This window comes from Coccinella septempunctata, chromosome 8 (genome assembly GCF_907165205.1).
Source record: "Coccinella septempunctata chromosome 8, icCocSept1.1, whole genome shotgun sequence".
In the NCBI taxonomy this organism is placed as follows: Eukaryota; Metazoa; Arthropoda; class Insecta; order Coleoptera; family Coccinellidae; genus Coccinella; species Coccinella septempunctata.
In genome coordinates, this window is record NC_058196.1 from 13,015,647 (window position 1) to 13,043,500 (window position 27,854).

General features: G+C 35.9%; 1 protein-coding gene across 1 annotated transcript; it reads left to right on the forward strand.

Annotated features, from left to right (window-relative positions):
* The first annotated feature begins 874 nt into the window (after positions 1–874).
* LOC123319053 (leucine-rich repeat-containing protein 15-like) lies at positions 875–27,829 on the forward strand. Its single transcript, XM_044905897.1, has 2 exons — positions 875–1,029; positions 25,368–27,829. The coding sequence occupies exon 2, from the start codon at positions 25,377–25,379 to the stop codon at positions 27,699–27,701; it is 2,325 nt and encodes a 774-aa protein (XP_044761832.1). The 5' UTR covers positions 875–1,029; positions 25,368–25,376; the 3' UTR covers positions 27,702–27,829.
* The last annotated feature ends 25 nt before the right edge of the window (positions 27,830–27,854 follow it).

Here is a 27,854-nt window from a genome sequence, read left to right on the forward strand (position 1 = left end):
CAGATTACCTACTTTATTAATAGGAAAGGAGGACACACTTATTTCAAAATTTATATTTTGTGACCATAGATTTCGGCCCAAGGCCATCATCAGGTCAGCTGAAATAAGACATGGATGACAAAAAATATAAGACGACAATATAGATACATATGTAACTTGTACAATTTACAAAAAAATTTCTACAATGATATTCTGTTGTATAGATGAAATAAAAGCTGATCAAATGTGTTCAAGAGACTCAAGAGAGATTACTCTTCACTTTATGGAGGTCTCAGCTTTTGAAAATTATCCGAGACAGAATCCTATCACTTTATTTTTACATATGGTTTCAATTTTTAAAATGAAACATTGACCAATTGTACATTCAATGTTACTTTAACGAATGAAAATGACGTTTGAATTAGAGAATTTTTAGTTTATGGTAACCAATTAATCTTTTGCATAGTAACACTTTTCCTACAGGCGACCTTAGCGGAGAAATAGAACTTTTCGATGATCCTCTCAGTCGAAAAATTACGTTATTACCTATTGCTCGTTTGAAGATAATAGTATCTTATCTGTAGAATTGATCAATTATTCATCTCGAAAGAAAGTGGTATTTCCATTTGAAAAAAATGACAACTCTTTTGTTTGTGATCTTCTCATTGTTTTGTGCATTTTTCGATGAACATTTTAGATTCTTGCGTACCGTTCTCTTACATCTCCTGAGGTACGCTTCGTACAAATTATTGCATAAATTGTTATGAATCCTCAAATAATTCTTTTTTGTATGTCGTGCACTATATTCATTCTAAGGCACAATTCATCATTTATATCCGTCATATTGAATGGAAAATGCATAATCAACACAAAAATAGTTGTTGATGCAGATATCGAATTCATATCGCAATTCAGTTTGAAAACGTTCACATCCAATGAAATGTTTTAGATAAATACTTCCTTTTGGTGACTCCCCATATTTTTCACGCCTGCAGTCAGTGATTGAATACTCTGTGAAAATAAAATGTGTTGATTAGGAGAAACCAGAGGGTGAGTTCCTGATTTTTTTCATTTTGAGATATGTTACCCTGCATCAAAATGACTTCCGTGTATAATTTCATATATAATTTATTTCGAATATTTTCGGAATTTTCTTATCCGGAAATAACTGGCTGTAGTACCTATTTATTGAAGTATCATCATCAATAATTCGTTGCCAATTAAACTAAGATGTCTCAAATATTGTACAGTTCCCACGAAAATATCCCGAAAATGATGTGATTATTTCCACGAATTCACTTCGATTATTCATAGCACAGGAAATATGAAGGAAGTAAAAATAAAATCTTTTGCACTGAAATATAAATGAGTTCCTACACTCATTCTAATTCTTTCGGAAAGGAATGATTGGTCAAATATACTCAGTATTTTTCTCCATGTCATTTTCATATTCTCTCCTTCACATAATTGTTCAATAAGTATTAACGTGTTACAAAATATTGATAATTCCATTTCAAATTGAGATATTCTTTCAGTTTTTTCAGAATATATCGGTGTGATAATACTTCCACCTCACGCGTTAACACAGCCTTCTTTGTTACTCTTAGCACAACAAAAACTGTAGCATGTTCTGAATAGTTCCAGCGAGTAATTTCTCATCGGACGTCCCTCTGAGAGATAACCGAAAAAAATCGTCTTCAAGTAGGCGTTAGAATTTTCAAGCTTGATCTTCTGTCTCGAAACGTAGAGCTCAGCTCGTACCACAACATCAACTTGTAGAGCAGTTTTTTATATTATGACTCTTAAAAGAAAATTCCAGAAACATTCTCTGAAAAATCCCAAAAAAACCGAAAAAAATCGTCTTCAAGTAGGCGTTGGAATTTTCAAGCTTGATCTTCTGTCTCGAAACGTAGAGCTCAGCTTGTACCACAACATCAACTTGTAGAGCAGTTTTTCATATTATGACTCTTTAAAGAAAATTCCTGAAACATTCTCTGAAAAATCCGAGAAGTTTAATTGATATTTTCATCGATATTCTAAACAAAATCACAATATCTTACAACAGTATCAGCCTACCAATACTACAAATATCGAGAGATTTGTGGAAAAATTGATAATTCGCCTTTTTTTGGCCGCGGTCATTTTGAGTTTACAAAAATTCTGAATACTGAATACACAAAATTTTATTGTGACTGAAACTGAAGACAAGTACTGAGTTCAAAATCAAACAGTAATCCGAAAGTGGGCACAAAACTAATTATTTTTTCGGACCCAAGTAAATGAGAAATAAGAGATGATAAATAATATGATTGTGAAGAGAATAGAACTCTTCCTCTCCAACAATTGTTGAGTTTGACAATTTGGGGATGTCATAAATGATTTAAATATTCATAAAGTCATATTAATTTCAACTTAAGAGAATGATTTCCTAATTTTCAAAATAAATTCCAGTAATTTCTCCCCGATATCAAAGTAAACTTAGCTATTTCGACAAACATTTCATTTCAAGCTCTAATAACTTTTTGAAGAGCCGTTTCATCGAAAAATTGTATGAGACAGATTTTGTAAAGCACCTAATTCCCTACTTAAAAATATATCGCTCAATGGAATGCGTCCATTGGTTTGCGAACTAAAATTTTTTAATCAGAAATAAAAAAAAATTCCTTACCACTAGTATAGGGAAAATGAGTGTTTGGACCAAAGAGGAAGTAATTTCTAGCAACTCCTGTAATTGCTGTAATGTTAATAATAGAGAATCTATTACTCATTCTGCTGAAAACCATGTCATCCAGTTTTCTGGAACGAGGAACAGGTTTTTAGGATCTGTCCCTTGTTGCTATTTCTTTACACCCGCTCCATTGTTTTTCAGATTGTAAAAGTTTGTAACACTCTTTTTCAAAAGAATATATAGTTTAGTTTAACTTAACATCAGGTACTGACCAAATGAATTCAATATTGAGATACGATTTTTTGTAATACTGAATAGTTACAACCTTCTCACCTTAATGAAAGTACAAAATAATAGCTATTTATGTAACAAGTACATAAATTAGGTCTTTATGGACGCAGAGCGAGCAAAGCGAGCGAGGCCAATAACTTGGGCAAGTCCATAAAGCCTAATTATGTACGAGTTGCATACAAAGCTTTATGTTGGACTGCAATGCAGAAATTTTATTTTCTGAAATGGCTTATTACTGAAAAACATTAAGTGTGCTTTCGATTTTCTTACCTTAGTAACCAGCGACCTTAGCAACCTTAGTAAACACAGTTGTTTACCTCCCTAATTTTGTGACAAACGTCATAATAATCCAAAAAATAGATAGTGCTGGAGAAGAAAGCTCAGATATTTCAGCCGTAAGCGCCAAAGAATCTCTCTTACCCACTAAATCTAAAAGTGCTTATGAAAATATGTATGCGGCCTATAATAAGTGGTGGAAAAGAAAGAAAATTGTAAAATCGACAGGAGACAGTATTCTGGTATACTTCAATATTGAATTGAAAGCTCACAAAAGTTCTTCGCTATGGACTACATAGATGAATCGAAAAGTACTAAAATAAGTGCTGACACCATAATATTGGGCCAGGAAGTAGTTGATTCTAGCATCAAGAGTATTGCAGATCGAAACTGTGCTTCCACTTCGAGCTCGACTTCCTCAGGCATGCATTTTCATAATGACAAAGAATGTGTTTTTATTATTCACTACCACACTAATGTTTAGAATAGTAATTCATGATTTTGTTTTTATGTCGAAGTTCAATTCTTCTTCCTTGAATAAAGTGTTGTTTGCATCTAGTATATTTACTTGACAGAATGATAGTGACAGTTGAGTCTAATAAAGTGGTGTCCAATAAAGTAGTCAATTATATTATGGACTCTAAACGAATTCATAAATAAAGTGTTGCAGTCGAACATAAACTTATTTATGATATGAGTGTTGAAAGTGATGTTTTATTTTGTGAGTGAAAAAGTTTGTGAAATAAGCGGAGCGAATAATTTTTTTTTATTAAATACACGAATAATTAAGCCATTAAGCCCATTTGCAACAAACGAGAATTCTTTGGAGAATTCTCTACCAATTTTTGGAAGAAAACGACAGAGATTATTTTGTATGCAACTGAACAGTGAATTCTACCGAAAGTGCGTATGTAACTCTAACGAATTCACGGCGCATGAATTCTCGAGTTAATTCACTACAGAACTCTCGGCTGTTGCAAAGGGGCTTTACAATACGAATTCAACTATACAATTATATTTTTATATTAATATCCCAAATGAAGGTCAGGGTATTCAGCACTTGAGGAATTTCAATGTTGAGGGCATCTTCTATTTTCTTAGGTTTTTTGTTTTTTGGTGTGTAAGCCTGGACATTGGGCTAAAATATGCTCAACTGAGAGATGGGCATTGAAAATGTAGCATTTGGGAACGTCTTCTCTAGTGAAGATATATGAGTGGGTAGGGGGAAGTAGTACATACGATTCGAGAAAGGAACGGAAATTTCCTCAAAATTATAGACCAATCAGCCTATTATCAGCACTAGGAAAAGTCGTCGAGAGGGTTATCGCCAAAAGGCTGAATGAGGAAACAGAAATGTTGAAGATAATTCCACCCGAACAATTTGGATTTCGACGAGAACACTCGACTGAACTCCAATTACTACGGCTCATAGAATACGTCACCGAAGGAATGCAGACCAAACAGGCCACAGGATTAGTTCTGATGGATATCGAGAGAGCTTTTGATAGAGTATGGCACGAAGGCCTAATCTACAAGATGAAAAAAGCAGGATATTCGACCAAGCTATGCAAGATTATAAGGAACTATCTGAGGAATAGAAACTTTTATGCGAAAATAGATGGAGCAACCTCTCAAATCAGACAATTAGAAGCGGGAGTGCCTCAAGGATCGGTACTTGGACCTCTGCTTTATGTAATATACGTCTATGATATCCCGAAGAATGCTAGAAATATGCTCACATTGTACGCAGATGACACAGGAATAGCGTTCAGACATCGACGCCCAGAGATCATACACCGGAGACTGCAGGAAGCCATAGATGAATTACTCAAATGGTGCATCAAATGGAAAATCCAAATCAATGGAAGAAAGACTCAAGCAATATTACTGCAAAAGAGAAGATTGAGGATGGAAGAAAACCTTGAAGTTGATGGAGAAGAGGTTGAATGGAAAAATGAAGCAACATACCTAGGAGTGACGCTTGACAGAGGACTTACATGGAAAAACCACATCAAATGTGCAGTTGATAAAACAAAAGCCGCAATGAGTAAACTTTATCCACTCATAGGCAGAAGAAGTCATATGAATAAGAACATCAAGTTGACGATGATTAAAACAATTGCGCGACCACAACTCACATATGGATCGGCGGCATGGGGCTTCGCAGTCAAGACCCACATCAAGAAAATACAGGCCACTGAGAATAAACTCCTTAGAATGGCGATGGACGTACCCTGGTTTGTTAGGAACAAACAAATCTACAAGGACTTGGAATGGGAACCAGTTACAGAATTTATGAAGAGAAAGGCGGAAAGGATATTCGACAAAGCCAAACAACATCCAAATGAGGAACTACGAAGATTAGTCGACTACGATCCAACGGAAGAAGCTAGAAGGTCAAGAACCTACTACCGAAGACCCAAAGATCAGGTAAGGATTTAAATGTAACCAAAGAAGAGCTTAACCTATAAAAGCTATAGGCAGCATACAAATATCAACACGACTATGATCGTGTGAGAGTCCAGAAACCATAAGAGTCAACTGGTTAATAGGCAAAATGCCCGGAACCTATGAAGAAGCAGTTAAGGGTTTTTAGTGGGTCTCGAGCTCGGAGAGTGAGAATCCCCACACTGTTCCCCCTCAGGAGAGGGTGTGTTCGTCTGTTTGCAGATTTTCCCCCTGCTACACAAAAAAAAAAAAAAAAAAAAAAAAAAAAAAAACGATTCGAGATGATGACGCTACGCTCGACACTGGTTGCTTTACGGATGCTACCCCAAATACGAAAGTGTGTCACATCTTTGAGCAATAGCCTGAATTACGTACTGAGTCAGTTGAAAAGTAAAAATTACCACGTGAGAGGTAATATTAGAAATTTTTAATAATTTTCAGTTATTCCTGAATTTCAGCGTAATTTTGGCGTATATCGCTATGGAATCTTTACAATATAAAAAGAATTGAATCGCCGATGTCACCCCGTGATTTTTGTTATCGGAATATGTCGAAAAACCGTCGAAAAATGATTGTGAAAACAAGTTATATTGACACTGAAATTCAAGTTTTTTATTCTCATAAAAAAACATCTAAATTGCAGAAAATAGACTGGGTGACATCAAGACGTCCTTTAACCTCGATTAAAAAAAATCAAGGCTTCACGTAAGAAAGTGAAAGCGTAAATTGGGAACGAGTGTATGCCATTTTTGAATGGAGATTCTTGAGGTATGACTTTCCCTTAAAGTGAGCCCGATTCGTAGTCTTCGTAGTGTAATTAGATTTCTCCTGTTGGCTACAAATTTTCAAGTGTGATTTTGGAGGGTTGGCTCTGTCTGTCTAAGCTTGGAAGGTGTTTGCTGCCATTTTATGTGCCATTCGGTCAAGACGGTTCTCTTGCAGAAACTGTTAAGGTCATATAACTATAGTTATGTCATTCACTCGTACCTGTATATCTGGCGTCATTTGTCTCCCGATCAGCTTTTTCGTTACCAGGTATTCCCATAAATATGTGATGGAATCCATAATAAGGCAGCTTTTTTACTTTATTGGGAAATTTTAGTGTGGTATCTAAAATTTCTCCGACAAATGGATTGGAAGGACCACTTGATTTTATTGAGAGAAGTGCTGAAAGTGAATCGGTGCAGATAACGGTGTTCATGAATGTATTCTTCTCAATATGTTTCATTGCTTGATGAATTGCGAATAATTCTCCAGTGAAAATGCTACTAGTTGTGAGTTTGAATTTATTTGTGTTTTCGGTTGTAGTAAATGCACAACCAACAGTATCTTCTGATTCAGATGCATTAGTGTAGATAATGCAGTCATGTTTGATGGAGTTCAATTTTTCGAGGAACATTTTTTGTACTATTTGAGGACACATGTCAGATTTTGTTTGATTAGCCAAAGAATCATCACAGACGAGAAAAGGCATGCTCAGGGGGCTTCGGATGTTGTTTTGAGAGTCATCACTTGTAATAATTGATTTTGAGGTATTTTCTGGTGTATTTCGTAGAATAGAGAGGTATTAAGTTTAGGATATCGATTGTATAAGGAAGTATATCTTTTCTGGTAGAGTGAATTTCTCACCGGGTTTGTTGTATCTGCGGTTATTCTAGCTGCGTATGTGAGTTGTAGCGATTTTCTTCTAAGAAACAAACGTAGTTTTCCTGTTTCTCATGGCAAACTTAATGAGGGGCTTATTCTTAAGTCGCCAAACTTAATGCCGTGTTTTGTATGCAATTGAGCTTTTGGAGCGTGGTCTTACTGGCAGAGGCATATATTATATGATACATAATTTTCGATCATCGCGCGCAGTTGCTGGAGGTGGACATTCCAGCGGAGATAATGCATGATACTTTGATTAGGACTTTTCGACCTTTAACTGAGCAGGGTATGCTTTTTTTTTCATAATGTGTTGTCTTCTCTTTCATGGAATTTCTTGGATGATGAGGGTGGTAACGTTGCGGATCGTTTTTGGTTGATGTCATTGCCGATGCATCCCACTTGTGTTTTCCTGTCAGGGTAATGAAATCTAGAGGTAAGGATGGTGGTGTCCATTGGTTCACACGTGAACTAAATAATATGCGTGATAACCTACATTTTCTTAATAACATGTATTCCCAATTTCAAACTGAAGATCTTAAAAGTGCTCGTAATAGCTTTACGTTGAAATATAAGCAGGGATTGAAGCAGTCTAGGATCGAGGTTAATGACATTGTTATTATACATTCTAATAATGTTGCTAAAACTATATGGTCTTTGATGAAGAATAAAAATGATTTTCAAAATACAACCAGCCCAAACTTTTCTTCAGATGAGTTCAATAACTTTTTCGCATCCGCTGCACATGAAACCTTGAATGATTTGGGTGATCAGGTTTTTGACCCCGTGGGTATACATAATTCCTATGATGGAGAATACTGCTTTTTCCTTCTCAGAGGTTACCTACAATAATGTCAGGGATGCGATTAATTCCTTGAAACCTAGCAAAAGCAAAGATTTTTATGGACTTTCTCCAACGTTGATCAAGAGAAAGATTAATAATATGGTGGAACCCCTCACCAAACTATTCAATCTATGTATTAGGGATGGTACTTATCCCAACTGCCTTAAGATGTCGAAGGTTTAACCCTTGTTTAAGAAGGGCGAATCTAGTGATATAAAGAACTATAGATCTTTGAAAAGCTTCTTTGTTCCAATTACTTCAATCAATCAATAACTTGTTCAGCGGTCATCAGTTCGGTTTCAGAAAGTGTAGAAATACTCTTGATGCAATCTTAAAGTTCATGGAGAATACGATTCATTGTTTTGAGGAGGGTAAGTACTCCATCTCCTTGTTTTTGGACGTAGCGAGGGCCTTCGACTGTGTGGATTGCCGTGTTCTGCTTGTGAACTAATCGGCTCCTACTTGACGAATAGATACTTGATTGGAAGTAGGTCAACCATGGAGTGACCCACGTTTCTATTCTTGGATCTCTATTATTTTTGATTTTCATTAATGATCTGCCACTGTTCCTGGGCATCTATTTAACAATTCTTTTTGCTGATGACACAACTTTTTCGCTGGCCTCTGATTTTCTGGCTGCCTTGCTTGAGCAAGTTGCGGCTGCACAGTCGAGGGCTCTCGACTGGTTTACTTCTAATAGGTTGGTAATAAATGAGCAGGAGACCGTCAAGCTTGTTTTTCCTTTGAGAGACATTGATTCTCTTTATGCGGACCGGCTCGCGGGGAGATTGTGTAGGAGTATATTTCTTCTCAGGAGTCTGTCAAATCGTCTATCTCCTAATATCCTTAGAACAGCTTATTTTGCATCAATTGAAGCTCTTCTCAGGTATGGAATTCTTGCCTGGGAGAATTCTTCTTTACGTGATAGGATATTTGGTGATTGCAGACTCTCGTTTGTTCAGGGTGGTTTCCTCACCTTTCCCTGTTCGTATATTCTGGAAGCTTTGATTTTTGCGCACAACAATGTTGTCCATTTTGCGGTAAATGCTGATTTTCATGATTACCCTACAAGAGGCAGACATCTACTTCGCGGTGATTTCTGTCTTCTCACTAGAACACAAAATGGGCCCTTTTATCTGTCGAAGAAGCTTTATAATAAACTACCATTGACTGTGAAGTCCTTTCATCCGGGGCTTTTCAAAAAAACCGCAAAGTCGATGTTGATGAAGTGTGCCTTTTATTGTTTGGATGAGTATTTTGATTTCAATTTCTCGGGAATTTGGCCCTTCAGTTAGTTTGGTATGTAATGTTTATATATTGTGATGATATTTTTTTTTCCCATTGTTGATAATTTTGTGACGAGTGTAAACATTTGTGAAATGTAGTTGACACAATAAAGTATCTATCTATCTATCTATCATACGTAGTCTAGTTTAGATCGAGTAAGGGTGCGGTAAATGGTAAGAAGGGTTTGTTCGTCAGCTTCCCATTGACTGTTTGATAACGCCTTCATGATGTTCAATCGTTTATGACATTCGGCTTTCAATTTCTCAATATGCGATTTTCATGTCAGTTTGGAGTCGAATATAATTCCTTAAAAGGGGTGGTTGTCAACATTTTCGATGAGGTTGCCGTATAGCTCCAGGTGATGGATGTTTTTTTGGCTTTTTTTTTGTGAATGACATTATTTTTGATTCTGATATGGAGAGGGTGAAGCCTGTAGTTTTTTCCCAATTTTCGAGTTGGTTGATGGCATTCTGCAGAAGTTTTATGACAGTCTGTTTGTGGCCTCTGCAGTATCAGGATATGTCAGCGTAGATTGACATTTTGACTGGTGTCTTCATAAATCCCATTATATACCTAATTCATGGCAATTATAAATAAGATTGTGCTGATTTAACATCCCTGTGGTACTCCATTCTCGAGGGTGTGTATTTCGGAGAGCTCATTTCAGACTCTAAACTGAAATTTTCTCTGTGTGAGGGAATTCTTGGTATATCGATACATTCTGCCATAGATGTTCCAGGATCTCAAGGTTTCAGTATTTCGAATCGCCGTATATCCAGGAAAACAGCCGTGATTTCCTGATTGTTCGCAAAGGCATCCAATATTTCAGTGTGAAACTGTACCAGATTGTCAAGGGTGGATCTGTGTTTTAGGAAACCACTTTGTGCATTTATTATCAAGTTATTTTTGTTAAGGTACCACCAGAGTCTGTTGTTTATGATTCTCTCTGGAATTTTGCTCATATTACATGTTAACGATAGAGGGAAAAGTGCTGTTGACCCATATTCTGTTATGAATTTATGGATTTCCCCAATATATCCATAAATTCATAACAGAATATGGGTCAACAGCACTTTTCCCTCTACTTGGAGACACGTCACTGTTGTTCCAATCCATAAAACTGGCTCACATACCCAAGAGGGTATGGTCAGGTCACACGTGTTTATAATATGACGGTTCGTCGTTGACAGTGAATAATTTTGATTTGAAAATATTCAACATATGCCTGGAGATGACCCTATTTTTGTGAGGGTCGCAACATATGTCGCGTTTTTAATGAAGAAAATTTTGAGTAGACATGAAGATTTCTTTTCCATTATCTAACACCTCTATAAAATAAGATGGGTAAAAGATTTGTTAAATAATCATTAGTCCAAACACAAAAACGAAAGTCAATCGTTTTTTCTGTATTATTGAGAAGTACTTTGCACCCTTCTGTTATCAAACATCATCGTTTTTTCCTGAAATACATGAATAAAAAATGCACTGCCAGTCCAGTTGGTATAAATACATTTGGGAAAATCCTCTCTATTTGTTGCCGAATTCCTCAAACTGCCAGAACCAAATCAATATACAAGCCACTGTTTTTGCAGATCCTCCGCTTCTTTGCTAGCAGAATAAGGAGCAAATATTACGAAAATAAAAAAACATGGTGGATGGAAGTCTACGACGCCGATGGCTATGTTGATCATTCCATTGCTTATAGACAGTGACGGCTTTTCTTATGAGGCCAAATAAATTCTGGAAATTACACGTATTAATCAAATATTTTATGAATCCATTTCATCATCCCATCGGTCCAAATTTCCAATCATACCGTACAGCACTGTATCTCTGTAGCCAATAAGGCTGTGACTAGAGTCCCGACTCGGGATTTGTGTCCAGTCCCGACTGACGAATTCAAATGACTCAATTACCAAACAAGTCTCTTGGCCTTACTCGGGATCCTTGTTCAGTACCGACAATTGTAAAAGAGTTTTGAGGTTATGTTCGCGAATCGTATAAAGGTGCATTTACACCAAACGAGCATTGTTTTCGAACGTTTCGAAACGTTTCGAAACGTTTTGAAATGTTTTCAATCGTTCGAGAACTCAGAATGGGAGGTGTTCACACAGCCCGCGCCTGTCCGAACGAGCAGTTGTTCTTGATAATTCAACGAGGTCTCTCTAAAGTGCACCGACATGGCACCCTCATTATCTATAATGCAATTAGTAAAAATTGCAATAAATTGCAATTTTTACTGAATCTATAGTACTCAGAGTCTCTGATAGTAATAATCTCTCAAATGAACTCTACGCCAAAGGAGGAGACGAACAACCTGGGTGAATTCTTTTCTGAAAGGAAATACCCAGCTGCTAGATGACTTGAGAGCGGACGAAACTGAACTTTTTAGAAATTTCTGCCGCATGTCATTATCGGACAAAATTGAGGAAAAAGTGTCAAGAAAGACACCAATCATCGAGAGAGCATTCCAGCGTCGGTTAGACTGGCACTAACGATTTTTGGCTACGGTAGGGTGACCAGACGTCCGTCATTGTAACGGACAGTCCGTCAATAGTCCAAGAAGTCCGTCACTGGAAAACGTCCGTCAAAATGTCCGTCAAAATCTTAAATTTAATTCAGTATTTTTCTCAAGATTATTTGAGATGGATATTAAAAAAGAAAGTGCAAATTTATGGAAGATCTTTCGAAAGAATTTCCATTTTTTAAAACACAAAACTTGATTCTGAAGTCCAATGTACGAAGTGTTTGGGCCAATTCAGATTGCATTTGAAGGAAGAAGAGATAATGTACGGCATGTTTCAAGTTACGAACATAAAAAAAAATTTAATGCAGCAGCGTCTTCCTCCCTGACCAAATATTTGAGGCATTCAAATTTTGGGGATGAAGAAGCTTCTCTAGAAACGCCTGAAGCACTCTTCTCATTCCACAGTGTAATGCACAACCATTATATTAATATTATTAAATTTTCGTTCTTGTGTTGTAATAGACTTTTATTATTTCTCTATTTTCAATAAATAGATTTTTTTTATCGCCATACCTTGTAGGAAACTGAGTAGCTGGAATCATATACAGGGTGAGTCTTTTAGACTCGTACAAATATTTCACAGTAGAATCTTGAGGTCAAAAGAAACACTTTTTTCCTATACCGTTTTTTCCGAATCGACTCGGTTTAAAAGATACAGGTTGTTAAAAAATATAAAAAAATGTTATTTCTAGGCTTTATCGAATGAAATGAATTTGGAAATATTGTTTTCGAGTAATTTGAAGTTCAAAAATAAAAGATATCTGTGAAATTCGAAAAATTGGGTAATTTTGACCGAATGCAACTCTTTTTGAAAGATCCACAGACGTCACAGATTCATTTAGTTATTTTGAAGGTAATTTGTTTTTCCAGGGGTGGCACAGCTCATTATGAAAACCTAAAATGGCTATATCTTCTTATCAGGGCTGAATCGGAAAAAATGGTAAAAAAAATTTTTCTTTTGATCAGGTCCGTCCGTCATTGAACATTGGATAATCTGGTCAGCCTAGGCTACGGGAGATTCTTATGGTGTCATGTACCTTTACCGAATTTCAAAACCATCAATATCGAAAATTATTATCGTCTGTCTGTGAAGCCATCGTAAATGGACTCCATGTCAAATGGATTGATTAATTATAAAATCACGATTCAAGAGATCTCACCAAAATTCAAAATAAATTAAATACCAAGACCCAATAACTTATCACGGTCCACCGGTGATTTCGATGATATGACGCCAGATGTGCAAGGAAATCTGAATCCCTTTGATGATTCGTCGGTTTACCGACATGAGATGGAACGGGATCGAGCATTTTAAAACGTTTTGAAACAGGCTTAGTAAACTTTATTCGGCGTCGATGAGTGTTCACACCGCCTGTGCATATTGCGTGCATTGTTCGCAAACAGTTCCTTATAATGAAACGTTACTTTACCGGCATGTGACGAAATGAGCTCGAACTCTCTGAAACGTTCGAAAACAGGGTTTGCGAACTCTGTTCGGCGCCGATGACTGTTTACACCGCCCGTACTACTGTTTGCAAACAGTGTTCGCGAATAATGCTCGTTTGGTATAAATGCGCCTTAATATTATTTATGAATAGTTGCGACAAAATTCAAGAAGTGATTCCTTATCAAAAAATAGTGTGGGCTTTTTCTGAATCAAGATTGAAAAGACAGAAGAAAATACTATCTTGGAATTTGAGAATGGAAACTGTAGCAAAGTATGCAATTCTAACTAGTGAGAAAGTTGAGAATTGTCTAGTGTAAATTGATACAGAGGAATTGCCAGACGTAATTTTTGATTCAGAAATGAACTTCTTCCTTACGGCCATTCTTTAATAAAAAAATGTGATCGAGAAAGGAAGCTGCCGAATATATTTGTAAAATGTATAATATTTTATACGAAATGATGATGCGGCTCCTCAATAAAATGTATTTTTATTTTGGGTGTATGAAAATTTAGCCAAAAAGGTAAAGGTTGTGGTTCTGTTTAAAATGTTCACCTTAAGGTGTATTTACACCAAACGAGCATTATTTTCGAACGTTTCACAACGTTTTGAAATGTTTTCAAACGTTCGAAAACTTCGAATGGGAGGTGTTCACACAGCCCGCGCCTGTCCGAACGAGCAGTTGTTCTTGATAATTCAACGAGGTCTCTCTAAAGTGCACCGACATGGAGCCCTCATTATCTAAAATTGCAATTTCTACTGAATCTATAGTAATCAGAGTCTCTGATAGTAATAATCTCTCAAATGAAAGAACTACGCCAAAGGAGGAGACGAACAACCTGGGTGAAATCTTTTCTGAAAGGAAGAAATTATACCCAGCTGCTGGATGACTTGAGAGCGGACGAAACTGAACTTTTTAGAAATTTCTGCCGCATGTCATTATCGGACTTTATTATATTACTCGCCAAAATTGAGGAAAAAGTGTCAAGAAAGACACCAATTATCGAGAGAGCATTCCTGCGTCGGTTAGACTGGCACTAACGATTTTTGGCTACGGGAGATTCTTATGGAAGTGTCATATACCTTTACCGAATTTCAAAACCATCAATATCGAAAATTATTACCGTCTGTCTGTGAAGCTATCGTAAATGGACTCCATTTCAAATGAATTGATTAATTATGAAATCACGATTCAAGAGATCTCCCTAAAGTTCAAAATAAATTAAATACCAAGACCCAATAACTTATCACGGTCCACAGGTGTTTTCGATGATATGACGCCAGATGTGCAAGAAAATCCGAATCCCTTTGATGATTCGTCGGTTTACCGACATGAGACGGAACGGGATCGAGCATTTTAAAACGTTTTTAAACAGGCTGCGTAAACTTTATTCGGCCTCGATGAGTGTTTACACCGCCTGTGCATATTGCGTGCATTGTTCGCAAACAGTGCCTTATAATGATACGTTACTTGACCGGCATGTGGCGAAATGCGCTCGAGCTCTCTGAAACGTTCGAAAATAGGGTTTGCGAACTCTGTTCGGTGCCGATGACTGTTTGCAAACAGTGTTCGCGAATAATGCTCGTTTGGTATAAATGCGCCTATAGATGTTTCATTTCAAGAATGTCCTTTTTTCTTTTTATAAATGTGATGATTTGAAAATGAGATATACTTTAACAAGATATTCATCTTTAACTACATGCACGATTGAAATATGAATCATTGTTTCTATATGACGGGGTATAAGCTTGTGATTTGTACTGAAAATTAAGTTTTTCGCTACTCCTTTCACTGCTTAATAATTTCATTGCACCAGTGCACTGCATCGTTGAATTCGGGACCGAATATCAGTCCCGAATTTTATGAACTCACTCGGAACTGGACACGAGTCCGGAGTCGGGACTCTACTCACAGCCTTTCAACAATATTCAAGCTCAATCTCATGATTCTTCTATTCATCTCACTTCCCCTTCAAGTAGTCCTACGCGCTTTCTTGTCTAGCGCGTAATCTACATCGATGAGACGAGAATATATCCACACGCCTTTGAAAGCAGCTTCTGCTTCTAATGATCATTTTGAGGCATGCCTCGGACCTCGAACCGCGATCGTTTCCTCGGCAAACTGCAACTATTCTGCACGGTTCGGGTTAATCCGGAAGTGGGAGATAGTTAGTTTTCATTTGTTGTGAATTGGTAGTTCCGCGTTTGCCATGTCTTGTGTGAGTTTGTATTTTGTTGATCTTTGAGAATATACTTAGGCCCGAATGCTCAGTTAAGGATTAAGCCGATATCTTAATTGATTCTAGATTAACCTGACAGAATTGAACGAAAATGTCAAAATCTAATGTAATCTAGGATCAACTGAGCAACTGGACTCATTGTAGTCTCGAATCTTGTAAGCGATTTATTGTCATTCTATAGGATATGCGATGATATAAATAAACATATATTGAAAGCTTTAGTTCAAAGAAAACGAGTACAACTAGTTTATGGCTGATCTACCAAGAATATGTGAAGTTTTACATAATTATCCGGCAAAGGATTATTTTCCTATGTGTAGATATGTATACACTAATGTTTGTTTATTACGCCTCCGTTTTTAGCCAACTTCGCTTATAAAGAACCAATTTTTAGAGAATAAAAATAATAATTGATTCCTGATAGCTATTTACATTTATCCTTTATAGCGAACTTTGGTTATAGCGAACCGTTTTTGGCGATTCCTTGGAGGTCCGTTTTTTTTCCTGATATGCCTCATCATCTCATACTGTCACGAGCGGCCACTGCTTATAGAAATGCCACTGCGGAAAAAATTCTCCCAACCTCTAACAAGTCAGCAGATTTTGGAATATCATCATCCAATATTGTACTTCTGGTTTCTACTAGTAATGATGGGACTGAGGATTCTAATAATGTGTTGCGAAGCTCCCTCGGAAGCTCCCTAACGTCGCAAGGCATTAATGTTAGCAATTGTTCTAGTTGTATGGTTGATATTAATGTTCATAAGTAATGATTGTTGAATATCGATAGGTAAAAAATTTGCATTACTGAAAGTATTATTTCAATTGTATCTGATCTCATCATAAGAAAATGAAGTGGTAAAAATATTCTTAATACTAGTGGTAATAGTTATTTTCCTATCAAGTGCGGAAAGTGATACTTGCCCGCGCGAAACTGCCGTTGCCGGAACGATGCGAAGCAGAGTTCGGGTAAGCAGTTGAGTGCGGGCAAGACACTTTCCGCAAGAGTTAGGAACAATATTTTTCTACAAGCACTTGAAATATATAAATGTATCCATTTCACGAAACAGATCATATCTCATTTGATTAATTCATATATAACGTAACGACAGACGTAATTCTTCATGTCATTACTATGGGTTTCTCATCGTTGACGTTCTATCAAACATGATAGAATTCAATTTATTCTATAATATTTGCGTGGGGGAAAAACCCCTGCTAATCCATTCTCGCACTCAAATGCGTGCGGGAAAGAAATAGCAGGCGTTTTTCCCTCACCTTTTGGGAAAGTGACTCTTTGCAACTTGAAATGCGTGCGGGAAAAAGGTTGAACGCGCACGCTTGTAGAAAAAAATATTTTTAACACGCTTCCACGAGAACAATCACTTCAAACACTGTTGGTTGTCATGAAATGTGTCACTTTTAATGGCAGTTGTACAAAAAACATAATACATCGTTTCATTCAAGCATTATGTCTTTGACGTATGAAAAGATGTTAAGATCAAAAAACAGCAAAACTCAAACTGAACCGTAGATAGAGGAAAGAGAAGAGCACAGCTACGAAGAAGAACTTTCTGTGACCAAATCAACATGTTTTTATTTACGTTAACCCCGATCTAGAGTCTTCTTTTTCAGCATATTTGCCACAATTTACACAATTTCCAGCCATGTCGACAACGAAATTCCTGATAATCAAGTCTCAAAACGAACGAAAGACCATTACACCAAACGCAAATACTATAATGAACATTCGAATATTGGGGAGAACGTAAACAAAAACGAAGTAGTCGCCCAGTAAATCTAAACATAAGCATAGAGATGTTGGACACACTTTTTCTTGTTCTTTATGCAATCTTCCCCTTCCTGTGTCTACTTAGGTCTACTTAGTGTCTACTAAGTCTCACTTATTCGTGATATGGGTAAAAAATGGCGAATGAGAATACATATACAGGATGATTCACGAAGAACGTTCTTTAAAATATTTCAAATGAAGACACAAGATTAACACTTGAAATTTTATAGTTGAGCTTTATTAGGAGAGATGAATTCTTGGAAAAAATTTCAGATTCGTTCGGCTTCTGGTTTCACTGGAAATGTTACCTACCAACTTTCGTTTTTTGATTGTAATACCAAATTTTTTCATCGATAATCAGATTACTCATTGAATTCTACATTGTTTGGATGTGTGACTTGCATATTATTCTCAAAAAATTCATCTGAAATCTGAAAAGCCCTTAAAATTTCCACAAAAAGAGCTTCATTCCGATGTTCATAACTTGTAGATTTCTGCATGAAAATTCCTAATTTTCTAGCTTTTATCAAAAAAACATTCCAATGCATCTTCTTATTCATAAATTAAAAATTTCATTGAACAAACAGGGAGTTCCCATTTCAATATCAAAGACAGTTACGACAAAACCTCATAATTCTTTTTTTTTTCAAAGGAGAACCCATTTTTTTACTGCTCAGCTGGAATCTACGTCAAAAAATGATGCATGAGTTTAATACATAGTACTGCTCTAATGCCCGTTTTCACCAACGATTCCTAAATTTTAAGGAATACCTAAGCCCGTTTAAGTGACGCCTAGCTTCAATTTCGGTTTCCCCAACGTTTAGGGAACGTTAAGGGAAGTGCTAGGGGACACCCTTAATTATAAATGCCTGAAAGTCGATCCCCTATCGAATCCCTTATACGGTGAGAGCGGATTTTGACAAGTCTGCGATACGCAAAAAAAATTTTTTTTGAGAAAGGGATAAATTGTAGTAGTGAACTTGTGAAAATGATCGCTCTTCGGAATCCCAATCATCAAATTTTGAGGGGTTGCTTTGAGATTTGTGTATTTATTTGAAGAAGAAGAACGGTTGTTTGGGAAGTGATTGAACTGAAAACCCCTTCACAGTGATAACTTCTAAACACCTATTTTTAGCAAATGAACAATAATATTTGAGAGTTTTCAAGAGTAGAAATGGTTCTTAGGAATGAATAGAAGCAGTTGTGTTGAAATTGTGTGAAAAACTTCGAACATATTACAATGGAAGTTTATGAAAAAATGCAGTCATGTTGGAATTTGGCGATTCTTTATATCTCGAGGAGGATGTTCGGTGACACCATATAGAATAATTTTTATGACTATCAACGCAAAGGGAATATTGGATTTATGTTTCTGTCTTTATGCGTATTAATGAAAAAAAAACTAGTACGGAACTATTTTATTCAGATTAATATTTCTTCTTATAGAAAGTAAGTTGAGTGAATTAATATCAATAGGAAATTGAATATTGGGGAAAAAATATTGAACAATATATAGAAATCAGAATTTTTTATTGATATGCTTGAGGAGAGTACTGAAACTTGGGTAATCAACATTAACACTTCACATAAAAATACTTCAACTGTTGTTGAAATATGCTTCAGGAGTGTTTCTCAATATAGCATTCAATCCAAGAAAAAATATACCACTTTGTTCTATTCTCATCTTTCTATCTTCACATAATGTAAAAACATGAGCACATTCTGGAATACATCTTTTCTTCTCATGAATCTTTCCATTTGGAATATTTCATATAGGTAACTCCCGAGGTAACTCCTTTTTTGATCTAACTTCTTTGTCAAGATTCTGCCACGAATTTGGTGTGTACTGAACTTTATTATGAAATGAATTTGAACTATTTTTTGAAAATATCCACTTCACTGAACTATAATCAAAATGGAAAACGCCCCGTGCAAGCCGAAAGAGATGGGTTGCTTAGGAGGATCACCTTTCTTCGTAAATAAATTTTAACCAATCACATCTCTGTTTCAATAACCAATTTCATTACTATGGAAACAGCTTGGACAGTACCGTACTGTCACGAACAAAATATATAATTATATAATATATCATAATAGTCCTTAAAATGTTGAAAGTGTGCTGTATTACATCATACAAGTGGGAGTCGAATCATAAAGGGAGTGTTACTTTCCGTAGGTATTATTGCAAGGTTCACATTTATAGAATACAAAACTAACTTCTTGAAAATTTCAGTTTCCCAATGACAAAATCAGAACTGTGGGTGTTACTACGAACTTTCAATTTTATTGTAAATAATTCATTTGTTGCAATGATTCATGTTAGAATCGACTGTGTATGTTAAAAAGGAAGTTTGTTTTCGATGGAGAGAGTTCATCATCGGTTCTTGCAGAACTTGACAGTATACAAGCTTTCTTAGACTGCAGGTTCTGCAACTCAATTTTGTGAATTCTTATTTCAAATGTACATTTTCTTTATGATGAATAAAATTGAATTGAATTGAATTGAATTGATTGTCAAAAAATTAAACTCTTTTCCAGACACGAAAACTTTTCCTCCTAAAATTATAAAAAATCTAAATAACAGACGGTCATTACATCAGTGGTCCTTCGAGCAAAAAGAACGGCTTCATGGAGAACAAATCTGCGAAGTCCTTACCTGCAAGAAAAAGCCACAAAATAATAATGGTAGACCTCCAAGTATACTTCATTCAAATTCATTTTAGCAGTCGGTTGGCCATGAAATAATTCTCTCAAGTTTTTGTAACTAGAACGAAGTTAGGTTGGCACTCATGACATGTCGTTAATGTCAGAATTACAAAAATTCGAAAATGCCGAAAGTGATTGAAAAAAGAGACAGGGTTTCAGGAAGTGCTATTTAGAATTCAGGTCCGCTCATTAAAATAGTTTTACCCTGATATTCTAAAATCAACAATACGTCAGACGGTAGCGCACATATTCAATGTAAGAGAATCTATATAATGTTTCATCTGAATCTAAACGACTTATATGTAAGCTGAATATTTCCACAATCAGAAAGATTGTGAATGAAGAGGATGACAAAGAATTTCCTTCCATTGGGAGACCCAAAAAAGTGGTGGCATTTGAGAATTTTATGTTTGAGTGAATTAATGCGAAAAGTTTACAACAGGATTTTCGATAAATGTCATCGGAGAATAAGTTCCCTAAAATAGATTTTTCTATTTTTCATTTGACTTGTCCTATACAATGTAAATGTCTTAAGGTACTAATAAATACCTAATTATTATTATTACACTCGTTATTACATCAATGTATTAAGATGAATAGCCACAAATACGCGCAAGTTGCCCTGTTACTTGTTTATTCATGTGAAATTTTTGTTCAACGATGAAGCATCTTAACTTGAAACTTCCTTCAATTCCTTTTACTTATATTCATGCAAGATGATTTTTGTTGAAGAATTTAACATTCTTGTAATTATCTGTTAATTCCTTCGGGAGATACCCATTCCCAACCACTGCATCATATGCATTTCATCTTCGGGTTAATATTTTTGAAATCTACAAATGATGTATGCCAAAGAAGATAACGAACATTAACTCTCCTCAAGCTAGTGCATATTACATATTATGATATTATACTGAGTGATCTCTTGTATTTTCCATGCAAAGAACTGGATTTAGTATGCCTTCAATCAGTTTGTATAAACTTCAATTATGTTCGTCACATATTTTCCGAAAAGATTCGACATTGTGATAAAATATGTAATAACAGAAACTTTTACGTAGAACGGGAAACATAGATTTGATTAAAAAACCAAAAATGTTTTGACAAGCTTCATAACCCCACATTTTCGTACTATACAGAGTGAAATGTGTCAAATTCCCATGGCCAACCGACTGCTAAAATAAAATTGAATGAAGTATAGATATGCATATGAAAAATCTGACTTTGACAACGTCAGGAGAAATGAAAATAAAAATGGAGTTTTCATGAAGTCCGAAAAAGAAATGGATGAGACCTCCCAAAACAAGTCAGTCACAACCCGGAAAAGCAGCAAAGTTTCGAGTTGAAAATCCCAAAGCTGTCAGGTATTAGAAATAGAACTCGAAAGAGAACGGAAATTGGCAGAAATCGAAAAGAAATTATTGGATAAAGAAACTGAATTGAAAATGGCACAACTAAAATATAGAAACTCTAGCGATCTTTCATACGACGAAGAAATAAAATCTGTGACCAGCAAGTCGTCTTTTGTAAAAAAGTGGGTGAATACGTACGATCCCAATCCAGAAAACAAAGATGTAGTTAATTCACAAAAACCTAAATATTCTAATAATCCTGAAAATATGCGGAAGAGCTGTAGATAAAACAATTTATGGCTCGACAATCTTTCAGCAAAGAACTTCCAGTACTTTCCGGAGAACCAGGGGAGTGGATGAACTTCATTCATCAATTCAGGGAAAATACTAAGATTTTCGGATTTTCAACAGCAGAAAACATGGTACGGTTACAAAAAAGTCTCAAAGGTAAGTGCTCTTCTAACATTCACACAAGAGGTAGACAGAATAATTGAGACCCTTGAGATGAGATATGGTAAACCAGAAGTTATTATTCAAGATCTCATTGACTCCGTGAGAAAAATTCCTGATATGAAAGAAGAAAAATTGGACAACGTTCTGGATTTCTCAATTAAAGTTCAAAATTTAACAGTAACTATCCAACGCCTCAACTGCGAGGAGTACTCCTCAAATCCTCCTTTACTGTGCGATGTCGTGAGAAGTCCGAACCTGAAATTGGAATGGGAGAGGAAAGTTGTGGAGCTGAAAAAAGAACTCAAGAAGGTTTCTCTAAAGGAGTTCTCCCAATAGTTAGCTGAAACTAGCGAAGCTGTTATGTATGTTGTACCAGAACATGATCAAGAGAAAAGGAAGAAATATGTGTGTTCTACATCTATCCAACAGGAGAAAACAGTTTATAAATGTAAATATTGCAAGAAAGACGGACATAACGTTGAAAAATGCAATTCCTTCAGGAAAATTGAAATCGATAAGCGTTGGAATTGGGCCAGAGAAAACAAAGTATGTTACAGCTGCCTTTCGTCCTCCCATCATACAAAATTCTGTAAAAGTAAAAAAATATCATATTTGGAAGAGCGAATCAATCGCCACATCAAGGGAAGAGAGAAGAACGAAGTTCTTGTAAGGATAGCCCCCGTTGAACTCACTGGTCCTAAAGGAAAAGTTCTAACATATGCACTTTTCGACGAAGGTTCCACCATTACTATGATCAACGCCAAGTTAGCAGATTAAATTGGTGCGACCGGACCTTGTGAAGCACTGAAGATAAAATGGACAAACAGTATGACCTCTGAGAGGACAGATTCGAAAAGGGTTAATATGCAGATACTCGGAAAAAATGAAGAAACTAATTATCTTCTGAACAATGTCAGAACAGTCAAAAATCTATGTCTTCCGGTTCAGTCAGTTGATATGAAAAGTATGTCACAAATATTCCGATACCTGCAGAACTTAAAATTATCATCTTTAGTCAATGCACAACCAAGAATTCTTATTGGACAGGATAATATAGACCTAATTGTTGCCAGAGAAGTTCACGAAGGAGGGAAAAATGATCCAGTTCTATCAAAGTCAAAATTAGGATGGGTTTTACTGGGAAATATCGGCAGAAATTATTTGGGGCGAGTAGACGACGAATTTTCCTACTTTGTTATGCATCAGTATGAAGAATTGGAAGAACTCGGGAAAAATTCATTCAAAATTTACCGTTTAGGAGTGAAATATTATAATTAAGAACAAAATCCGGACGTACTACGAGCTGAAGCAATCCTAAAAAAACCACGCGAATAATTGGTCCAAACAAATGGGAAACTGGCCTCTTGTGGAAAAACGATGATGTCGAATTACCGAACACTGAATTCACTGCTTTGACTAGGCTCAAGTCTATAGAAAAAAAGATGGTTATAAATGAAGCATTTGGAATCGAATATGAAAAAAAAATTGAAGAGTATGTGGAAAAAGGTTATGCTAGAAAATTGTCCTACAGTGAAGTACAACAAAAAAGTGGAAGTAGGTGGTTTTACCGTGACCAATAAAAACAAACCAGGCAAAATACGATTCGTTTTCGATGCTGCGGCGAAAACAAATGGTGTTAGTCTAAACGACGTTCTTCTGAAAGGTCCCGCTCTGTTGAACTCCCTGCTTGGAGTAATTTTTAAATTCAGACGAAGAAACATTGCAGTAACAGCAGACATTCAAGAAATGTTTCATAGAGTTTTAATCAGACCAGAAGACAGAAATACACAGCTTTTCCATTGGAAAGGTAGAGGAACGTATGAAGGAAATCCCGAAGTGTACGAAATGGTGGCCATGATATTCGGTGCGGTTTCATCACCAACCTCACCTCAATTCGTCATGAGGAAGAACGCTGCAGAATTTAAACAATCCTATCCGAAAGCATTCGAAGCACTCACTGAAAGACATTATGTTGATGATTACCCGGATAGCTTCGATACCATCGAGGAGGCAAAGGAGGTGACATCGGATGTAATCAAGGCTTAAAGATGAGGTGGCTTCACAATCAGAAACTGGGCGAGTAATTCCAAAGAAGTTCTGGGAAATATTCTGGAGGAATACAGAAGTAAGCATCAAAAAAAATTGAATCTCGAAAAAGAAGCAGTTCTACCAACCGAAAGAATTTTAGTTTTTTTCTGGTACCCTAACGAAGATAGTTTCTTCTAGAAGTGACTTTAAGTACTCAATTTCAATACGAAGTATCTTGTTTTCCGTCTTGAAAAAAGTTTCGTCATAAGCTTGACCTTCTTCAGATGCTACGCGGTGGCAAGTAGTATTCTTCCTACTGGCTGCTTTCACTAAACATGAGGGATAAAATATTTCATCGCACTTGGAACATTTGGTGTTTTCACTCACTTTTTTTTTTCGATTGCAATAACTGCAAATTCTATCTGAATTTTCCGAAACACTCGGACTCGCTGAGCGGTCATATAGCACATCTTCACACGATGACATCTCGACACACAATTATGCGAGTATTTGTTGGCATGAATAGATGAAGCACATCTAGGATTGTTAGTTCTTATGTCACTTTTGTGTAAATCCATCCGATTTCTAAGCCACTGGGAGGTCTGGCCTACATAGGTTTCATGACAGTCACTACACTCTATTTTGTACATTACGTTAGATTTCACCTCTTTAGGGATCGGATCCTTTAATCTTGAATATAAGTTAGATATTTTCCTTTTACACTGCGGAATTATTTTTATGTTTTTGTCATCTTTGAAATACTTTTTAATTTTATTGGTGAGGAAATGGATGTTTGCTTTGCTTCAGTATTTAAAATCTTCTGTCTCTTCTACGGTGTCTAGTTGTGTTGGATTTTCGATTGTTGGTATTGAGGATGCAGAATATCAACAATTGATAAAGTTTGATAAAGTGATAGCACACTGTATCAAACCTTTGAGTATTCAACTGAATGCCCATAATCAGATCTGGATCTTTCAACACATTATTGTTTTGTCGTATGAGAAGTTTCGTTCCCTATGCCAATTAGGTAACATAAGTTCACTTTCCTCCGAGCAAGCAGATAAAAACAAAATTTTTTGTGTCATCGCAGATACGAGATTATCATAGGGACAAGAAATTTCTTTTTAGATACAGCACTTCGAATATCACAGAGTGATATTCGATTGTCATTTGGTTTTTCGAAATCCGAATACTACATACAAGATATATAAACTACAGAACTCATAGGACATTAACAGAATAGTTCACCTATAAACAAATCTTTTTTTTATGACTGCAAATATAACTTAATTCTTTTCAATCGAGGTTTGAATTTTTTGCCAATTTTTTTTTATTTCACTGTTTGAAAAAGAATGTTCAGACAACCGCTAATTATATTGATTTCCAGAAGAATACAATGATACCAAGGAAAGTCAGTTCCCATACCCTTATTCTTTGGACTATATATGGGCACTTGATCACAGTGACGAATGGACAACTAGACAGTGGATTCGGGGACTGTATTTATCAGGAAGAAAATCATCAGGAAATTTCCTCCTTCCACCCACCGCCACCAGATTATGGCAGTGAAACAATAGCAAATAATGAGGAAGAAGAATATAACAACAATGACGATTATAATAATGGAAGGCTCATTTTCAATGGATTTCCAACGAACAGAGAAGTACCAGCACAGCCAAAAAAGCGTACCGTAATTTGCACAAACGCACCTCCTTACTTGAGATCCGGTTACACTGTATGTGGTGCTTGCTGGAAATTGATCTACAAAAATAGTAATATCTCAGTTATCCCAACAAACACACATCAAGATGCACCGAAGCTAGAAGAACTCCAGATGGCCGAATTGGGAATTGAAAAAATTCAGGCTGGTGCTTTTGCAAACTTACCCAGTCTGGAAGTTTTGAGACTCGAAAAAAACAAGCTGAAAAAAATTGTCAGAGGTACTTTTAACTCCATCATGAATCTAAGATATTTGAATTTGAGCCATAATATTATAAGTGAGATCGAGGAGGAATCATTTCACGGATCCTTCAATATTCATATTTTAGATTTGAGCTTCAACAAGATCAGATCTATAGAAAATATTTTCCATCACTCTAAACTCTCTCTCTTGAACATATCAAACAATTTATTGGCTACCATTGGAAACGATTTCTGTGCTTCGGTACCTCAACTGACTAACCTCATTTTGGACCATAACTTATTGACTAATATTCCCGCCTGTTTGAAAAACTCAATTGTTTCCCATCTATCTTGTAATTTCAATTCCATCGCTTTTCTGAACGAAAGCAGTTTTCCCCGATCACTCAACATTTTATACATCGGAAGCAATCGAATCAAACAAATGAACGAAGATGTTTTCGCATCCCTTTCAAATTTGCAAGGACTTGATATCTCTTGTAACGCTTTGGAAAGAATCGCACCAGCATGCTTCAAAGACTTCATATTCCTCGAAGGTTTAGACCTTTCTGACATAAACTTAGGGACGATTAACTCCGAATTGTTCAGTTCCATGAAATCGTTAAAAGAGCTCCGAATGAAAAAAAATCATATCAATTTTCTCCAAAGAGGAGTTTTCCGTTACTTGTCGAATTTAACTCTCTTGGACCTTTCCGAAAACGGTATAACTTTTTTACAATCGGGAGTGCTAAAAGACTTGAAGTCTTTGAAATTCTTATATTTATCGCACAATAAATTGGAGTTTCTTCAGTCAGGCGTCTTGAACGGTATGGAAATGTTGAATTCCATTGATTTAAGTTGGAATCGTTTAGAGTCGCTTCACTTTTACATATTCAATCCTTTAATAAACCTGCTTACACTAGATCTGAAACATAATCAAATTGAAAAGTTGTTTATTGAACACCAAAGACACAGAAAGTATGTTCTTGCTGTTGAACTGGATGGCAACAATTTCACGTGCGCTACTTTACATCAAATTAAATCACAACTTTTGTTCAATAAAATTGACTTCATAAGTGGTCAAACGTTCTCTTCAGAAAATATTGATGGTATATCTTGTAAGGATGATAGAGAAAGTATGCTTGAAAGGAATACAGAGGACATAATGGCCGGCATGAGGTATTTTTTCCAGAACGATTTCCGAAATACATCTTTTTACAATTTCTTCAGAAATTTTCCTAGTACCAGCAATAATAATGCGAGCATACAGAATCTTGAGAGAGCTGTTGGAGATTTACAAAATAACCTAACGTATGGTTTTTCGAATAGTTTAAATGCTCACGTAAAAGAATTCATAAGATTCGAAAATGCTTCTTTCGGAAATTTTTTGAAAGAACTAGCTCTTATTGTTAATCGACTGGAAGATACAGAGAAACAAAACGAAAGTATATCGTTAAAAGATTTATCCAACACATTCAAAACCGAAATCAAGACTTTCGTTACCTTCGAAAATTCTTCCTTTCAAAACTTTATGAATAGGCTTTCAGATATAGTTGACAAAATGGTGGAAAACCAAAACCACTCGGAACATATCCCAGATATAATTGAAAAGGTAAACGAAATACGCGCAGATAAGTTGATGTACTCGAAAGAAGAAAACGGAACGACAGAATTGATAGGCGCCATTAACCAGTTGAAATTATTCGTTGTAATGTGCACATTCATGGTGATCGTGCTCAAAATATTCCCATACGCCAAAAAAAAATATCTGAGAGCTGAAAGTTCCGAGGTACAAATTCATGAAATGCCAATTTTGTCATGAATTTGGGCCACTTTAATTCGAAAACAAAGTAGTTCTAGAATATAAAAATATTTGCATGTTTACACTCATGATACCTACTTTCTATTATGTAATATTCATAATTTTTGCAATCTGAAGATTTAAAATATTTTTATAAGATTATTTTTGCATTAT